The sequence below is a fragment of the Schistocerca cancellata genome, chromosome 9 (genome assembly GCF_023864275.1).
Source record: "Schistocerca cancellata isolate TAMUIC-IGC-003103 chromosome 9, iqSchCanc2.1, whole genome shotgun sequence".
NCBI lineage: Eukaryota > Metazoa > Arthropoda > Insecta > Orthoptera > Acrididae > Schistocerca > Schistocerca cancellata.
This window is the reverse complement of record NC_064634.1, coordinates 444,905,536-444,923,489: the sequence shown is the minus strand read 5'-3', so window position 1 is coordinate 444,923,489 and position 17,954 is coordinate 444,905,536. Positions and strand designations below refer to the sequence as shown.

At 43.5% G+C, this 17,954-nt stretch overlaps 1 protein-coding gene across 1 annotated transcript in view; it reads left to right on the top strand.

Annotated features, from left to right (window-relative positions):
- The first annotated feature begins 338 nt into the window (after window positions 1–338).
- LOC126101474 (fatty acyl-CoA reductase 2-like) overlaps window positions 339–17,954 on the top strand; it is a 229,526-nt gene continuing 211,910 nt past the window's right edge. The window contains exon 1 of the mRNA XM_049912124.1: window positions 339–631. Within this exon, the coding sequence (XP_049768081.1) occupies window positions 368–631 (264 nt within the window). The 5' untranslated portion in view covers window positions 339–367. The remainder of the gene's footprint in view (window positions 632–17,954) is intronic.

Here is a 17,954-nt window from a genome sequence, read left to right as displayed (position 1 = left end):
TCTCCTCCTCACTCGAGGCATCACAACAACGTTTCACCAGGCAACGCCGGTCAACTGCTGTTTGTGTATGAGAAATCGTTTGGAAACTTTGCCACATGTCAGCACGTTGTAGGTGTAGCCACCGGCGCCAAGCTTGTGTGAATGCTCTGAAAAACTAATCATTTTCATATCACAGCATCTTCTTCCTGTAGGTTAAATTTCGCGTCTGTAGCACTTCATCTTATTGGTGTAGCATTTTTAATGACCAGTAGTATAGATGTGGATGACATTTTGTGTTATTTCGAACCTTCTGATGTTCGTTCATCGTGTTACGAGTGCAGAGCAGTGGAGAGGCAGGATGCCGTGCTGCGAGCTGCATCCCCGCGTGATGACGCCCGAGGACGAGCAGAGGGAGCTGGAGGAGTTGCCCGTGGACTGGTGGCCGCCTGGAGTGCTGGACCGGCGCAGCCGCGTCGCCGCCTTCTACGACGGCGCGGCGGTCTTCCTCACGGGCGCCACCGGCTTCGTCGGCAGCCTCGTACTCGAGAAGCTGCTGCGCTCCTGCCCCGGCGTCTCCACGGTCTACGTGCTCGTCAGGGACAAGAAAGGCGTGCCGCTGCGGGAGCGGCTGCGGTCGCACCTCGACAAAGTGGTAAGAGTGCGAGTGTTGGGCGGAAACACGAGTACTTCACTAGAACAATAAGTACATCGTCACACCCGTAACCATCAGATAGGGTGGTTCACAAACAACAACTCAAGTATACAGGTTATACCAAAACGTTATCGTGGATGTAGGGGCCAGGAGGTGCTGGTGAAATAACACACACTGCTAAAGATACCATTTTATTTTAAAAGACTTTCTCAATAATAATTTTTTAAGTCTGGCATTTCTTAAAAAAAATTTCAAAAACAATTTCCAATAGGTGGCAAATTTTCTTTATGAAAAGGAGATTGCAAGGTATGGCGTTAACAACTTCCCAATAATAAGATTTTATATATGAGACAACAATTTAAAAAAAAAAAACTCTTTTAAATAGCTGGCAAATTTTCTCTATGTACTGGTAGATAGGACAGCTTGGCTTTGGAAGTGGAACGGTAGCCCACAACATAGACAACAGTATTCACAATTACAAGCACCCAAGCTTTAATGATCTTCCAGCAATAAAGGCTCTTAACAAATCTCAATTAAGCAAGGACATATACTTGGTTACAAACATATGTTAACCTTCAACCAGTGAATAACACCAATAAAGAATAACCAATCAATAAAACGTAGATAAATGACTGCTTTACAAGAATGCTTAAATTAAATAAAATCATGAAAGCTAAGTTACAAATTTTATGTTAAGCTTCAACAGGTGAATAACCCCAATAAAGAATTCTCATCTAAATAAAACATAGATAGGAAAATGCCTTACCAAAATGCTTGAATTGTGTAAAATCATAAAAAGCTCAGTTACAACTTTTCTCACAAACTACTTGGGAATTTACTGCAAATAAACAAGTCTGATCTGTTTAACCAGAAGGTAACTGCCAAGTCCAAGCGGCCGAAGCCACTGAGAGCGGACGACCGCCCCAACGCTGGTCATCAACCGACATTGTCACGGCCCAGTGGTCACCATGCTAAAACAGACTAACGTTTCGGTAAGCGACCGACAACAACACGGGAGTAACAGTGACAAAGTCGGCGTACGCCTTACGAAACACGGCACACCCTGAAGCGGGCGTAGGCACAGCTGACTAGCGGCCATACAAACGCGAGCAAACAAATCTCACGCCGCCCGTACTAACGCGGGAAATGATAGCGAGTGACGCTACGCGCAAAGCAGCAACCGTGCCTACCCCTCAACCACAGAATGTGCCCTGTCTCCTTATCTATCGTAATACAATTTATAGCACACAAGAAACGATTTAATAATGGCATTAGATCAACGCAAGATCAGTTAACAGTTAGGTCCAGTAAAGATTTACCCACGGATTTACCTTCAAGCCAACTTCCGGACCACAGGCGGAAATTAGTAATCTTGGCATAAGTTTTCACCAGACCGATAAACAAGAAATTAAATTAAACAGTAGCCAAAATACAGTCACGATACGCAAGCCCTTCAAGACCTTGCTATCTTACAGTTATCATTAACGGCGAAACATACTCAAATGAATGACAAGAAGTTCACCATTGAAAGCAAAAAAAAAAAAAAAAAAAAACCACCACAAAGGTTAAATTAATTAATTTGCAGACGAGCCAGACACTGAAAGCTCAGTTTCACAAGATTAGGGCTAACCTCACTCGGCAGCAATACATTTGTGTGCATGATAACTAGGTTGCGCAAACAGGACTCCAAAACCCAAAACAGGTCACACGTTAGCTGTCTTGTTCTCGGACACTAGGCACCACCGGGCTAAGACAATCGCCGGGAACACGTTGCACATGCTCGTCAGAGCCAACTGCTGCCAGTGGCTTCAACTGCCGATAAGAAGACATACTGTCCCACGCGCTGATCTCCTCCACCACGGCTTCTAAGCCTCATAAGCCACGTACATGCGGGTAAGGCAGACTTAGCCCCTGACAGCCAAGAGGTCGGCCAAAGCACGTGGCGAGCGGTTGATGACCCCCAACAACAGGGCCCCGTTCGCGCCACCACCTCTCTCGGTCACAGCCCAGTACGTACTCCTCGATCGTCACCCGACCGTACACTTGCTCCACCTCCCGCCAGAGGGCGGTAGCGATCCAAACAGCGCGGCAAACCGAAAGCGTCACTGCAAACACTAGACGCGAAGCGAAAGCACTCCGCCTGTCGCGCTTTTCGAAGAGCCGGACACAACTACGGCTCAGCTGAACACCTGAATTTGCCCGAATTTGGCAGAAGAGTGGAACAATTACACATGTAACTAGCATTTTCTATTGAGCCGTAATGAGTTTCCAATTACTCCAGTTAATCATGAAAGTATTTGATACTGTGATTAGATTACTCCCAACACTATATTTACAGAAGCACGTTACTTCTCGTGCCCTGCTCGCCTAAGCCGCAACCTTTGACCCTGTCCCCCGATGCGTGAAGCGTAGTGGGCGTCAGAACATGCCGCAAACTCCAACACAGCAGCTCTGCCTCCAGTATCAAGATGTATCTAAGTGAAGCGTTTTCTACCGTGCCTCGACCAGAAGTTTCCTACACCACGTTCCACGTTGAAGTCTACACTACTGCTCCTTGAACCAAAGTGTGCTCCACCTTACATCACACAGAAGTGTACTCTGTATTGATCTGTAAGTTCGTTCTTCACTCTACAAATATGCACAATTCTTGAGCACCTTTAAGAATGAAACTTCTAAGTGCTGGTCAATGATATATTGTTTCCAAGTGAAAAATCTCCTTCCCTTATGAAAATTTTGCAATATTAACCAGTCGTAATATAATAGACCGCTTCGATGTTTTAGCTAATGGTCACCTTCATGCATGCACTTCTCGAAAAATCGTGTGTCCAGCTTCTCCCTGCTATGCCGTTTATTGAGGTTACCCAACAAGGAGGCTTCTTCCAACTTATCAGGGCCGATGTCGTCCACCTAACGTAAAGTGGTGACCTTTGCCTCTTCGAAGTGGAAAGGATTTCTGTTCACAAAGCAGGCCAGCTGCTTCCGATGGCACACCAATACGTTTATCTATCACTTTTTTCCCATCCCATAGTATTCTCGGGCCGGCATCAGTGACCGAGGGGTTCTAGGCGCTTCAGTCTGGAACTGCGCGACCACTACGACCGCAGGTTCGAATCCTGCTTCGGGCATGGATGTGTGTGATGTCCTTAGGTTATTTAGGTTTAAGTAGTTCTAAGTTCTAGGGGAATAATGACCTCAGATGTTAAGTCCCATTGTTCTCAGAGCCATCTGAACCGTAGTCTTCTCGGAACGCGACTTCTTAGCCCACTACGAACTTTCTTTGAAGTTTTCTTTGCCCAGATGTCCCTCCTACCAAACACTGCGATTCTCTGCGAGTGCAGGCGTTAGTCATGCCAGATTAAGTACTTCTGTGAATGCAGTCCTGCACCCACATTGTGGAAAGCATTATGTGAAACCGGCAGTAAGGCTCCAGCTATCACCATCCCTGACAATCGTGGCTTCGGCGTTCCATATCTGTCGCAAGTGGTCGTTGTAGCTTGCACTCTGCTCTAAAAGGTAAGGCCCACAACTCCGGGGGGAATCGTGCATAACATTGAGCCATTGGCCTGGGCTGTTCGGCTTGGCCCACCGAGCAGTCAACTGAGCGACAGCGAAAATTACACGCAAGACCCTAATAAGGAAAATAGGAAATTGATATAGTGGTAGACGGATTCTTCTGGCAGTCACTGATGTTACTAATTACGATCGTTAACTCACTACTAGGTGATGGAAACTAAGTTTGGATAGTAATGATTATAAATCAAATTATGACTGTTACTTAAGACATGCCAGTCCAGCAACTGACTGCTGCGTATCACCATCTGAACATAATTTGTAATAAGAGTGTTAAGTTATGATCTAAACCAAGTTTATATGCCCATAATTTCCTCTTCTAAAGCTGCAGACCTAATCAGAGACTACTAGGAAGCAATTGGTACTGATCTACATTGCATGCGTTTTAGCTCAAGTGTATATGCCTTTGCTTTGCTTATGTGCAGGCACAATGAATTCGCAGTGCAGGATAGCAGTAAATTCTCGCCCGTGATCATTGACCTCGGATCATCATCTTCATCACACCATCATGTGACAAGTCAAGCCCCTATTCTTACTTTCCCCTCCCTCAACCATAATCCCACTCCTCCATCAACTCCCCAGCCAATCACAGTACAGTACTAAAATGAGGCAGTCAGTTACTTGAATCAAGTTCGAAGATTAGCAGTATTTCCGAAAACAAAGAAGCTTCACTTGAATTGCCATTATCTTCAAAGACATTTGCATAAAATTTACATGTTCAAAGACGTTAAGCTGAGCACCTAGCATTACCCGGGTATGTATTTCTTCCAGTCTTCTCTTAGTCCATGTCCCTTCCCCGTCTCTCTGTCTCTCTCCTGTTTCCCTGCCCTCTCTGTCTATCTGCTCCACTCCATTTCTCAGTCAATCTCCTTAACCAACCATAATGAGTATTTCAATAGTATTTCGTAACACAGCATCCAAGCACTGAAAGATGACGTTGATGTAGCGGTTTTATAGAACAATTAAGTGAAGACTGTGAAAGAAGACTGTCTTATTTCTACGTGTATCGATCTATCAGTGTCGTCCCATTACTTAGTACACATTGTGATTCATAATTATTTGAAAGTGGAGATCTGTTCAAAAGGAGTTTCATTAAACAAAATTCTAGTCACTGAATTTGTTCTTGATGCTCTGTTGGAAACAAATAATTGTCTGAATACGACCGACTGTGATGTGACTGCCTCATTGTCATTGTACGACAATATTACTTGGAAATATGTGAATCTTTTAGTAAGCAACTACTGTAGGCACCATTTAAAAATGCCCCAGATGTTCCTAATAGTCCATACGCATGAAAATAGCGCACTTTTGTTTTACAAATTTTTTAATCATTTTGTATTTGCTATGCACGAAATTAATCGCAGTTATGCATTCTTAATGGGTTTTACCACATTTCCACATAAACAACTATGTGTGTTTTCTCAGTTAACTAACCTCATTCGAGTAGTGACTCAAAAAGCACCATTTTGGTGAACGGGTGTTGGCTGCTTTATATTGCCATCGCCGCTTGGCTGTGACGTCACGGTACGGTTGTTTGGCCTTGACTCTAGATGTTATTGGTCTAACGCAGTTTTCTAAACGTCTGTATGCCAACACCTCATCATAGCTCTATAGAAAGCTGTTGTTTTTGCCTACAGCCGTTTGCACTTCACAGCTGAAAGCTGTCAAATGAATTGCTAGGTGTCAGTGATATCCTTCAGTTGACTCGGGTCCACAGTTGCTTAATAATAAAGAATAAATTTATTAAAACTTCACACATAATGCGACCTTTATACACGCATATCAGTGTTCATGGCGTCATATGTTCTATCTTTGTGTCATAGAATCATATAATTTTATACATACATTCAGTAGCGTATGTGAATACAGTTCACTATATGAGCTGTGAATAAAGTTAGCAAGAAAGAAGTAATATGTTTGAACGTCATGCACAATGCGACAATTTTTCTCTCAAGTCAGTGTATATGACCTAATACCTCCTGAACCACGTGCAGTACCATGCTACAACTTTATAGATGCATTTATCGGCATATGTGATTACTTTATAATGAATTTACTGCGAACAGAATCAGTAGCACAGAAGGAATAAATTTAAGCGTCACGCATAATGTAGCAGTCTCTCACCCACTGGATTATTTATGACATCATATCTCCTGCCCTCTGATAGGTACACGGTTCTTACCCCAACAGCAATTGCTGCCTGGCAGTAACGAATATGCGGACCAAGTTTGATTAAAATCCATCCAGTAGTTGATATAATTCATACTGTTGTGTTTCATAAGTGTAGTATTAAAATGGAGCAATCATTCAGAATTCTGTGAACTTAGGAAAGCTTTAGTTGAGTTGGCGTCAAGTATGCAGTACTTCCAAAAATATTGCGTTAACGTCGTTTGAACCGGCGTGATGTTTAAAGATATCTGAAACAACTGACGTCAAGTTCAAAGACATTATTCTCCCAATAAAATGTTCACAAACACACACACACACACACACACACACACACACACACACACACGCACACTGGATAATGTTCCACTTCTGTAAAATTTTTCACTCTGCATAACAGTGCATTTCATCTCTCTCTCTCTCTCTCTCTCTCTCTCTCTCTCTCTCTCTCTCTCTCTCTCCCTCTTTACACCTCTATCTCGTCATTAAATTTCATCTGTAGTGTGCGGTTGTATAACATCAACACATTATTTCCACATCTGCCTCATAATTAGAATATTGCTTACTATACTGACATGTAATACATTACAAAGGGAATGAAGGCAAAAAGGTACTAAAGATATATATTTTATTACAAAATAAATTTCATACATTAGAACACGCTGAGCTTTGACTTGCTTCATACACAGTAGAAACATGAGCAGTTAACGATTATCTTCCCCACTTTCTAGAATATCGTCTATTGCAAACAGTAGGTTGTTGCAATTCGGGTAGATATTTGAGACAACTGTATTACACAGCCAATTTTTGACAGATGTATCTGCCTTAATAAAAACGAAGTAACTGAATTGTGTTTTGCAGGCAAACTGTATACAAAATTAAGAATAGATGTATCATAAGTCGAACGATGATGTTGACGATATTGGCATCTCTTTCTTTCATTTTGTAACTAAAGTGTCCCTTCCGCACGCTGTGTTGGCAGAAGAGCCAACACCGTGTTACTAGAGGAGGCAGAAATACACGCGCTTTAGCTCACGCAGGCTGGCGTGAGGAGGGAAGAACTATACTGACGTGAGGTCTGGAATATGACAAGGAAATTAGAATTCAGAAAGTAGACGTACCTGATTTGACACTTAACTTTAATCCATTAATGATGAACGTCGCTCTTGACGGTACATGATTCACAATATCAATGTCAATAGTAACTGAATATGGCGCCTTGCTAGGTCGTAGCAAATGACGTAGCTGAAGGCTATGCTAAACTGTCGTCTCTGGAAATGAGAGCGTCTGTAGTCAGTGAACCATCGCTAGCAAAGTCGGCTGTACAACTGGGGCGAGTGCTGGGAGTCTCTAGACTAGACCTGCCGTGTGGCGGCGCTCGGTCTGCAATCACTGATAGTGCCGACACGCGGGTCCGACGTATACTAACGGGCCGCAGCTGATTTAAAGGCTACCACATAGCAAGTGTGGTATCTGGCTGTGACACCATATTCCTCCCCCGCAAATCGGCGAACGGTTGTGGTATAAGGCCTCTGCCCGCCGTGGGGAGGACCTCATGTTGACGTATGCGACGACGTGGGGAGCCTAACAACAGGCGAGGCTGTGCCACCCGCACCCTGCCATTCGGACCGCGGGGAGCTAGGAAACGCCTGAAAACCTGCTCCAGGGTGCACGCCAACCTGCGATGTATGCGCCCTTAGAGAGACAGGATGGGTCGAAGGGTAGACCTCCATCGGGCCGGGGCACCCGACGGGCGAAGACGACATTTAGTCCGGAGCGGGCAAGAGTTCCATGTCGGAGGACAACTGGTCCCGGGAAGCGATCGGCGTCGCGTAACCCAGGGGGGCACGCGACGCGTCGCCGACGGGAGAACAGGCGGCGGCGGTGGCGCGTCGCCATGGGCGAAATGGAAGGCACCGTCGGTAACACCTGGGGCTGAAGCGAGCCAGTAGATGGGTCCCCGGGGCGATGACCGGAAGGCACCGTCGCTGAAAGCAGACGGCGAGCGCCAGATCTCGTGCGACGACAGAGTCGCAGGTGATTGAGATGCCGGCGCACCTCACCAGAGGCACCCAAAACCAGATACACAGCGCGTCCGAGGCAGCTAAAAATGCGCCCTGTGAGCCAACGCCGTGAACCTCGATAGTGGCAAAACCAGGTGTCTGCCGCTGCACGGGAACCTGATGTGGCGGATGTAGCACAGACATCAAGGTTCGATGATGTCGACCGTGGAGCAACTCAGCCGGCGATCGACCATCTCGGGGCTGAGAGCGATACGAGGACAAAAAGAGCAATGACGCGTCCTCCCGAGAATGCGACTCTTTCAACTTCAACATCTGTGACTTGAAAGTCCTGACCAATCGTTCAGCGGCACCGTTTGACTGTGGCGAAAACGGAGCCGGCGTCAGATGTTGAAAACCATTGGCCTTGCAGAGTGAATGAAATTCTGCGGTTATGAATTGTGAGCCATTGTCGGAAACAATTGTCTGTGGAAGACCTCCAATGCAAAAGATAGCGGATAACGCTTGGATGGTGGCAGATGAAGTCGTGGAAGACAGACAACAAAAGGAAAATTACTGAATGAATCGATCATTCCAGAGTGGACCAGCAAAAGCGATGTGTAAGCGTTGCCAAGGGGAAGTGGCTTTTGGCCATGCAAAGAACTTCCGCGGCGGTGCTGATTGTTGTTCGGCACACACCATGCAAGAAGAGCACATATTCGTAATCGCGGCATCGATCCCGAACCAAGTACAGTGCTGAAGAGCAAGTTGTTTCGTTCGCACTATTCCCCAATGGCCTTGGTGGAGAAGCTTTAAGACAGAGGACTGTAACGAACGTGGGACCACGACCCTGGACTGATCATTATCAAAACGCAAAAGCAAAACACCACGTCGAACAAAAAGTCTCTCCTTGTGAGCAAAAAATCGGTGAACCAACGGGTCCCCGATCCGTGACTTTGACAAGGGCCATTGAGTAGCAACAAAACGCAGAACGGTAGCAAGGACAGGGTCGGCACGACGAAAATCAATCGGAAACGATTCGACCACGTCATCGGTTTCCGAATCAATGAACATGCAAGCAAGTTCGGAGGAATCGAATTCCCTATCCTCAGCAACAGGCAAACGTGACAACACATCGGCGTTTCCGTGCTTAGCAGTGGACCGATACAAGATATCGTAGCGGTACTGCGAGAGGAAAATAGACGAGCGAATGAATTTCTGCGCTGTACGAGGAGGTACAGGCTTGTTCGGATGAAAAAGCGATGTCAAAGGTTTGTGGTCTGTGATTATGGTAAAGTGACGACCATACAAGAAGTCATGAAATTTTGTAACACCAAATACAAGAGCCAATGCTTCTTTCTCGATCTGTGAATAATTTCTTTGCGCAGACGAGAGCAAAAGACAATAGGGCGATCGGGCGAGCCATCTTTGTGCGCAAGCACAGCACCGATCCCGAAATCCGATGCATCCACCACCAACAAAAGGGGCTTCTGGGGATCGAGTGGCGTAAGGCAAATATTGGAAAGCAACGCCGATTTCAACCGGCGAAAGGCGCGTTCGTATTCCGTCGTCCGACGAACGGAACACCTTAACGGCGTAAGCGATGAAGCGGAACGGAAATGGAAGAGGCATGCGGCACATATTTATGATAATAGTTGATTTTTCCCAGCAAGTCTTGTATGGCACGGAGGTGCGTGGGACTGGGATGTATGCCTTAGGCATTGAGTACATGGGCCAAGTATGGCAAGTCACGAGCAAAAAACACATCTTTGTGCGTAAGCGAAGACAATTTTTCCGCAAGACCTGAAATAATGTTCTGAGATTGGCTAAATGTTCTTCTTCCGTGTTTCCGGAGATCACAATATCGTCCAGATAGTTTGCTGCAGTAGGGACCGACGCAAAAAAGAAAATGGTTCAAATGGCTCTGAGCACTATGGGACTTAACAGCTATGCTCATCAGTCCCCTAGAACTTAGAACTACATAAACCTAACTAACCTAAGGACAGCACACAACACCCAGCCATCACAAGGCAGAGAAAATCCCTGACCCCGCCGGGAATCGAACCCGGGAACCCGGGCGTGGGAAGCAAGAACGAACTGACGCACAAACAGTTTGTAGATATTGCTGGAACAATGCAGGGGCGGATGCACACCCGAATGGCAGTCGTTTGAATTTATACAAACTAAGATGCGTGTTAACCATGTGATAAACCTTTTGCATTTTCTTTATGTTTTCGTCTTCCTTAAAGGCAAAGAGACAAGATGAAGCGGTAGCCCATCATAGAGCCTATGCCTACCGTCATGTATTTTTTGACTTTCAGTTGTTAATAAACAGAGGATTTTTTCTGATACCGGTAGGAGCAAGGAGGGATTCGCGCTCAGCTAGTGAAAGAGTGAGAAGCACGTCAATTTTTTAGCGAGTAATTGTAGACCGCCATTTTGGGGTCGCTATGAATAAGTGAGGAGTGTGGATTTTATATGTGCACCGTTTAGAAAAATACAGTATTGTTTTATTAACAGAAAGGTCGTGTGAGTTGTTATTTCAAATAGTGCAATAATTACAACCACTGAAGCCCACCTGTGTACTTTGGAAAATTACGAAGATCCGATAAGCTTAATAGGAACACGGTCAAGACTTCAAAGGTGAACGCGGCGACCAAACATAGTATTATAAAGAATGGTAAGCACAAATCTACAGCGGAGAAAGAAACTACTCCGCCCTGCAAAATAATATGAACTAATACGGACTTATTTCCAGGCACAGCTCAGCTTATTGTGCTTGTCATTCACGCCGAAAAATTAATCTCATTAATTCAATACATTTTAAGAAGCCACGCATATTATTATCATCTATTCCATTATTTTATTATATTATAAAGTGGCGACAGGTGACAGGCACGATACGCAGTGGGCAAAACTGTGAGTACTAGTATTGTTAGGAAAATGAATATACATGTATGTTAACAATTTCTTTATGTTCCATGTACGCTGATGATGTGACGGAGACTGTGATGTGATACCGAAGAAATACTATCAAAAGGAAATAATAAATAAATTAGAAGGAAAAAGGCGACAATACCAAGAGCACACAACAAAGCACAATAGAGGAAGTACCATTTACAAGACAACAATCAGGTAGGACCGCGCAATGCATATAGAGAATGCGTTCCCAGTAGACCTATTAGAAAATCCATCCACCTATTTCCTAAATTCCAGAACCTAAAGCTTCAGATATTAACGCTATTGTTGTCAAGTGGAGATAATGACATTTCTTTATTAGTATAGAAAGTATATTGACTAAAGAATAGCTGAGACTATAATTACATACAACTGTATATGCATTTTTTTTTCGCGTGAGAAGTAGCGCGGAAGTAAAATCTTAAAAAAGAAAATTTTTATTTTGATAACTGCAGTGGTATAAGGATTTCTATAATGGAGGGTCAAAACAATAAGGAAATGTCATTCGAAAATCATAATGCGAATGTAGTGGATGTTCATTTGCAAAATGCAACAATGAGTGGTTTGGAACTGTTTAACGGTGATTATTTGGATGCTGGGCGCGACATGCCATTGTTGCATTCGACGCCCGTGAATACAGAACATTTAATTACAAGCAATACGTTAATTACAGTAGACGTAACTAATGGCACCTCGAGGCAAGAGAATATTTTAAATGAGAGCAGTGCGCGTAGTACGGACGCAGATGTTGACAGGCGTAGGCCGGAAGTGAATACGGAAGATATGCAAGCCTTATTTCGAGCCTTAACAGAATCCATACAAACAAGCATGAATGCAATGAAAGCAGACATAAATTCAAAAATGTCGGGCTTAGAGACTAAAATGTCAAGTTTACAAACGATACAAGCAGACATGACTAACATGAAAGCAGACATGACCACAGTGAAGTCCGAGATCGAGAAGGTTAATACAAACATGACACACATTTCAGACGACGTAAAAAATTTGCGCACAGAACTCAATAGTCTGGACACGAAGTTCACACAGCAGATTTCACAAATCTCCATGGAGGTGGATAGTAAAATTAATGAACAAGTACAAATTTCGGTTCACGATATGGGTGAGAAATTAAAAGGCATAGTGGGCGAAAAATTTGAAACACTAACACACACGTATCGACAGGAGCTATCCGGAATTAGAGAAACCCAAGAGAATTTACAGGCAATGCAAAAGAATACGCAGGTCAACTTAGACAATGTACAATCAGAAGTAGCGAAACTACATTCTTTCTGTAACGACCTGCCAGAAAATGTAGAAAAAATCACATTGGAGGTAGGATTACTTAAGTTAGAAAACAAGAGGATCAACTCAGACATTGTGCACCTTTATGAATCGGTAAAGAGCAAGGCAAAGGACGACAATACAACGTTCGCAGAAAAATGCGTACGTGAACAGCGTACCTATGTGGAAGCAGTAAAGGAAGTAATGGGGGACAAGGAAGAAGAAATCTTAAAACGCGTAGAACATGATATCAGGCAGTTAGAACAACGGTTAAGAGACGAAATAGTTAACAAACAAAGTACGGTAATATCATCGCCTGGGGCGGTAAGCGGAGCGATAAACAGCCATCCGCCAATGGGAGGAATCAGTGGCGCGGACAACAATGCCCAACCCACGCCGCGCGACCGCATGTCGACGCGCGACGCGAGCAGCGGGCAAAACTTTGCTGAAACAAATATACCATCACCGCAGGGAAATGCTGTTCCGCCGTGCTGGACAGCGTTGTTAATGGATGAGAGCTTAATAAAACATCGACAGTTTCCCGTATTCTCAAATGAGAAAAAGCGAACGCACCCAGTGGTGTTTGTCCGAGCCTTTAGAAACGTACTGCCCAGGACTTGGACAGAAGCTCAAAAAATTAAATATGTAGTAGGACACACCGAGGGTGATGCCCTTTTGTGGGCTACGGAGATGTCAGAACTTTGCGAGACATATGAGCAGTATGAGAATGCATTTTTAGATAAATACTGGTCAACAGCTATCCAGGAGAGGTTAAGACGAGAGGTATTTAACCCAGTACCATATCATTCAAAATTCGGGGGGCTAAGAAGATATTTTGAAAAATACCTAAACAAGACCCGTTACTGGAATAATCCGATATCTCATGTCGATGTACTGAAAATCTTAAAGAACAAGTTACCTGCAAATGTTAGGGAAAAATTAATAACTGTTCCCGAATATGATCTGGAGTATTTTCTTTCAGTGCTCGACTCAATAGATCTGATTCATGAGGATGGGCAAGCCACACCTAGTTATCGTAACGGTAATGAGCACAACCCAAACGGGAAGAACTACGGTAACGGCAACGGCTTTGGAAATTATAACGGTCGTGTGCGTATGAATGAATGGCATCCATATGTACCGCCGCGCAACAACGGAAATCCGTACAATCGGTCTACCCATCAGCCACAGAGTGACCGAGGGTACGAAACTAAATATCAGCCCCATAGGTACGGTAATGGCAGAGACAATAGAAATTCGAGGGAAAACTTCGACAATGGGCGACAAGGAAATGCAAATTACCAGGAACGGAATATGCAACACAGGGATCCGAGAGATAACAGGCAGCCCGTACAGTCAAATCGAAACAACCGGGACACGAACTGGCGAGCACGCGAACATACAGTAAACATAGTAGAAGTGACGGCAGAAAATGAAACAATACCTTTACCGGCCCCAGGAAATAATAATCGAGCGTGACTAGAGGAAGAAGGTAATGAACTGTCAGTGTGCCACAGTACTAATATGAGAGACTTAAACACTAAAGCGAACAGGAACGGAAAGGAGGAAGCAGACACTGAAACAAACCTACACATACAGCATATCCGGAATCTATTTTTAAGGTATGATAAGGGCGCAGAAATGAAAGAAGACTTGATTATCGAAGAGAAAGAAACAACACGCAAGGTAAGTGAAATTATTCAAGCAATAATAAAGGTAAAGGTGGGAAACATAGATGTACTAGTTGTTTTGGATACTGGCGCGTCGACAAGCCTGATGTCTACTAGCTTGTTCAAAGAGATAGCGAGGGAAGTAAATGTTCCCACACTACCTGTAGAGAACTGTAAGATCGTAACGGCGACGGGAAGTAAATCTAAAGTTATAAAATTACAGGCCAGCATACCCATTAGCATATGTGGCGTAATTTTGCAGTGTACTTTCTTGTTGGTAGACAAACTTATAGTGAACTGTATGCTTGGTATGGAGGTGTTCAGAAGATATGGGATAAAAATAGATATTGGCAGCGGGGAATGCCAGTTTCATGTAGGGGAGCGCACGCTGACTATGGACTTAATAAGAACTACAATGACAAATCAGGTTAGGCCGATACCAGACATTAATGTTAAATTTGTCTACCCTCAACCCATAGTGGTAAAGGAGATGGAACTTGATGACTCTGGTAGGGAGATCCTCGATGAGCAAATAGTAGACAGTAAAATAAATAAATCCACTTGTCTTAACAATGAACAGCGAAGTGAACTGACAAAATTACTCTTCAAATATCATAACATTTTTCGTAAACAACCTAGTGTTATTAAGGGATATGAATATAAAATGGAAGTATACCCGCATGAAACTTATTGTAGAACGTCTTATGGCACCCCTTGGGCAAAGAAAGAGGCAGTAAGAGAGGAAATAGAGCGCATGATTAGTTGGAGGGTTATTGAAACATCGCACTCACCTTACTGCAGTCCGATTCTCGCAGTTGGTAAAACTGACGGAACGGTGCGGTTGGTGTTAGACGCGAGGGAAATAAACAAAATCATCGTTCCTCTAAGAACAAGGCCAGAGAATCTAGAAGAGCAGTTATTAAAGTTCCATGGCGTTAAGTATTTAACATCCCTTGATTTGAAAGCTTCGTACTGGCAAATTTTATTACATGAAGAGAGTAGAAAGTATACAGCTTTCATAAATGCCGGGAGGAGCTACCAATTTAGGGTGCTGCCTTTCGGATTAAATGTGAGCGCTGGTGTCTTTATTGAAGCATTAGACAGGGTTCTTGGACCGGAACTGCTTAGCCAGGTTACACTCTACGTTGATGATTTATTAATTGCAACTCAAACATGGGATGAACATGTAAGTATTTTGGAAAGGATTTTGCAAAAATTTGATGAATACAATGTCACAGTTAACTTTAAAAAGTCTGAATTCGGAAAGGAAAAAGTAAAATTCTTAGGGCACATTATTTCACCAGTAGGAATTCTACCTGACCCCAGTAAACTAGATGCGATACGGAATTTCCCAACACCATATACTAAGAAACAATTAAAAGATTTTCTAGGTATGGCCTCGTTTTTCAGGAAGTTCCTGCCACAACAATTATTGAACAGTAGTTCACTATTAAACTTACTGCGTAAAAACCACAGTTGGTTGTGGACTAAAGAATGTGAAAATGATTTTCAGCAGATTAAGCAGGCGCTGATTAACGCGCCTATCCTGAAACACCCAAATATGGAATTGGATTTTTGTTTAAGCACCGATGCTAGTTATCAGGGGCTCGGTGCGTGCCTGTTTCAAATAATAACAAAGGATGGTAAGGAAGAAGTCAATGTAATCAGTTTTGCCAGTAGAACCCTCACAGAATGTGAAAGATCTTATTCCGTAACTGAGCTAGAAGCATTAGCAGTAGTTTGGGCGTTTCGTAAATTTCAATATTACCTTTGGGGAAAACATACCAAAGTTTACTGTGATCATCAAGCCTTGTCTTTTCTTCTGACGTGCAAGTTGTTACATAAGAGAATAGCGAGGTGGTGCCTGTATGTCCAAGAGTTTGATTTTGAGATAGTGTACATAAAAGGGGAACAGAATGTTTTGGCAGATGCACTATCACGGTTACCTCAAGGTCTTACCGATTTCCACGAGTTAGAGGAACAAACATCAGACTTCAAGGTCCTTTTAATAGAGGATGGAACTTTTAAACCATACTATATTAAAATGTGCAAAAACATGCAACGTTTACAGGAAGAAGACCCGAGATGGAGCAAGGTAAGGGAAAAATTGCAAGCTAGAACACACGAACGTTTAGAGCAGTATTACATTATACATAATGGCGTCCTCTTTCACAGAAGAGACCGACGAATGGATAAGTGGTGTGTGTGCATACCTCAGGAATACGTGGAAAACTTAATTCAACACACGCACCGCACATGGGGGCACTATGGAGTGCTGAAGTGTGCCGCCAAAATTTCTACGTATTGTTATTTCCCTAATATGAGGCGACGTATAGAGCAAGTAATCAGACGCTGTGCGGTGTGTCAAAAGGTCAAACATCAGAATAGGACCAGTCTTAACGCACTAAACCCAATAATACCAAAGCAACCAAGAGATCTTGTATCTATTGACGCCGCAGGTCCTTATCCCCAAGCCCGCGGCGGAGTTAAATACATCGTAGCCCTGTATGATGTTTTTAGTAAGTATCTCCAGCTGTACGCAGTCAAAACAGTTAGGTCAGGGCCAATTATAAGGCGAATTCTGGAAGACTACATACCACGCATCGGGAAACCACAGGCAGTCCTAACTGATAACGCCTCAAATTTTACATGTGACCAATGGAAATCATTTTTAAAATCACAAAACATACGTCATATTTTAGTATCCAAGTTCCACCCGGAAGCAAGTCCCGTCGAACGGTGCTTCCGTGAATTTAATAGGTTTATCCGCACATATATACCACAGAACCAAAGGAAATGGATAGAATACCTGGGTCCGTTTCAGCACATAGTAAATCACTTACCACACACATCCACAGGGCACACACCGGCCGAACTAATGTTTGAAAAGATGGAGCTAGATGAATGGGCAAAACCGATACCTAAATTAAGGCACAAAGACGTAATCTTAGAAGAGAAAGTACGGCGAGCGCTAATAACATTGGAAGAGCAAGCTCAGATAAGGAAAGGAATTTACGACAGGAAATTGAAAAACGTAACAGAATTCCAGATTGGACAGGAGGTACTACTAAGAACGCATCCGAAATCATCGAAATTAAAGGCATTGAATAGAAAATGGCAACTGTTATATGTTGGTCCGTATATCATTGTTGACAAGCCACATCCGGGGTGCTACTTGATAGGAAATATAAAAAATGGTAAAGTAAAAGGCATGTATCCACATAAAGATTTGCGGAAATTTATTAAATGAAAATTCAAATCTCATTCTGTCCTTATCTGTTGCATCAGTAAAACGCAAGAAGGTAGGAGGTTTGTCGCTCTTCGACGAATAAACCGACTGGCGCTCGGTTCCTCTCCAGCTAGGGGGTACAATATTTATATTTCCGGTGCCCTCTCCCTCTTCTACTATCCTGCTTAATCAATAAGGAATGTTCAATCTTCTTTTACTATCTAACATGCAGAGAGTGAGATTCAGCCTAGTGAAAATAAACTTTTCTTGTATTTTGATCTTGTACTTTCTTAAGATTTAATTCACAGCGCGCGAGCTTTAAGCGAGAGGCAAGAGCGATGGGGTATACTGAGCCGTGCTGCCGCGCTTAAAGCAGAGCGTACTTCAACAATTATATACGGAGCGGCTTAACAGCTGATCGTAGGGGCCAAGTAGGCAAAAAGCAAGGT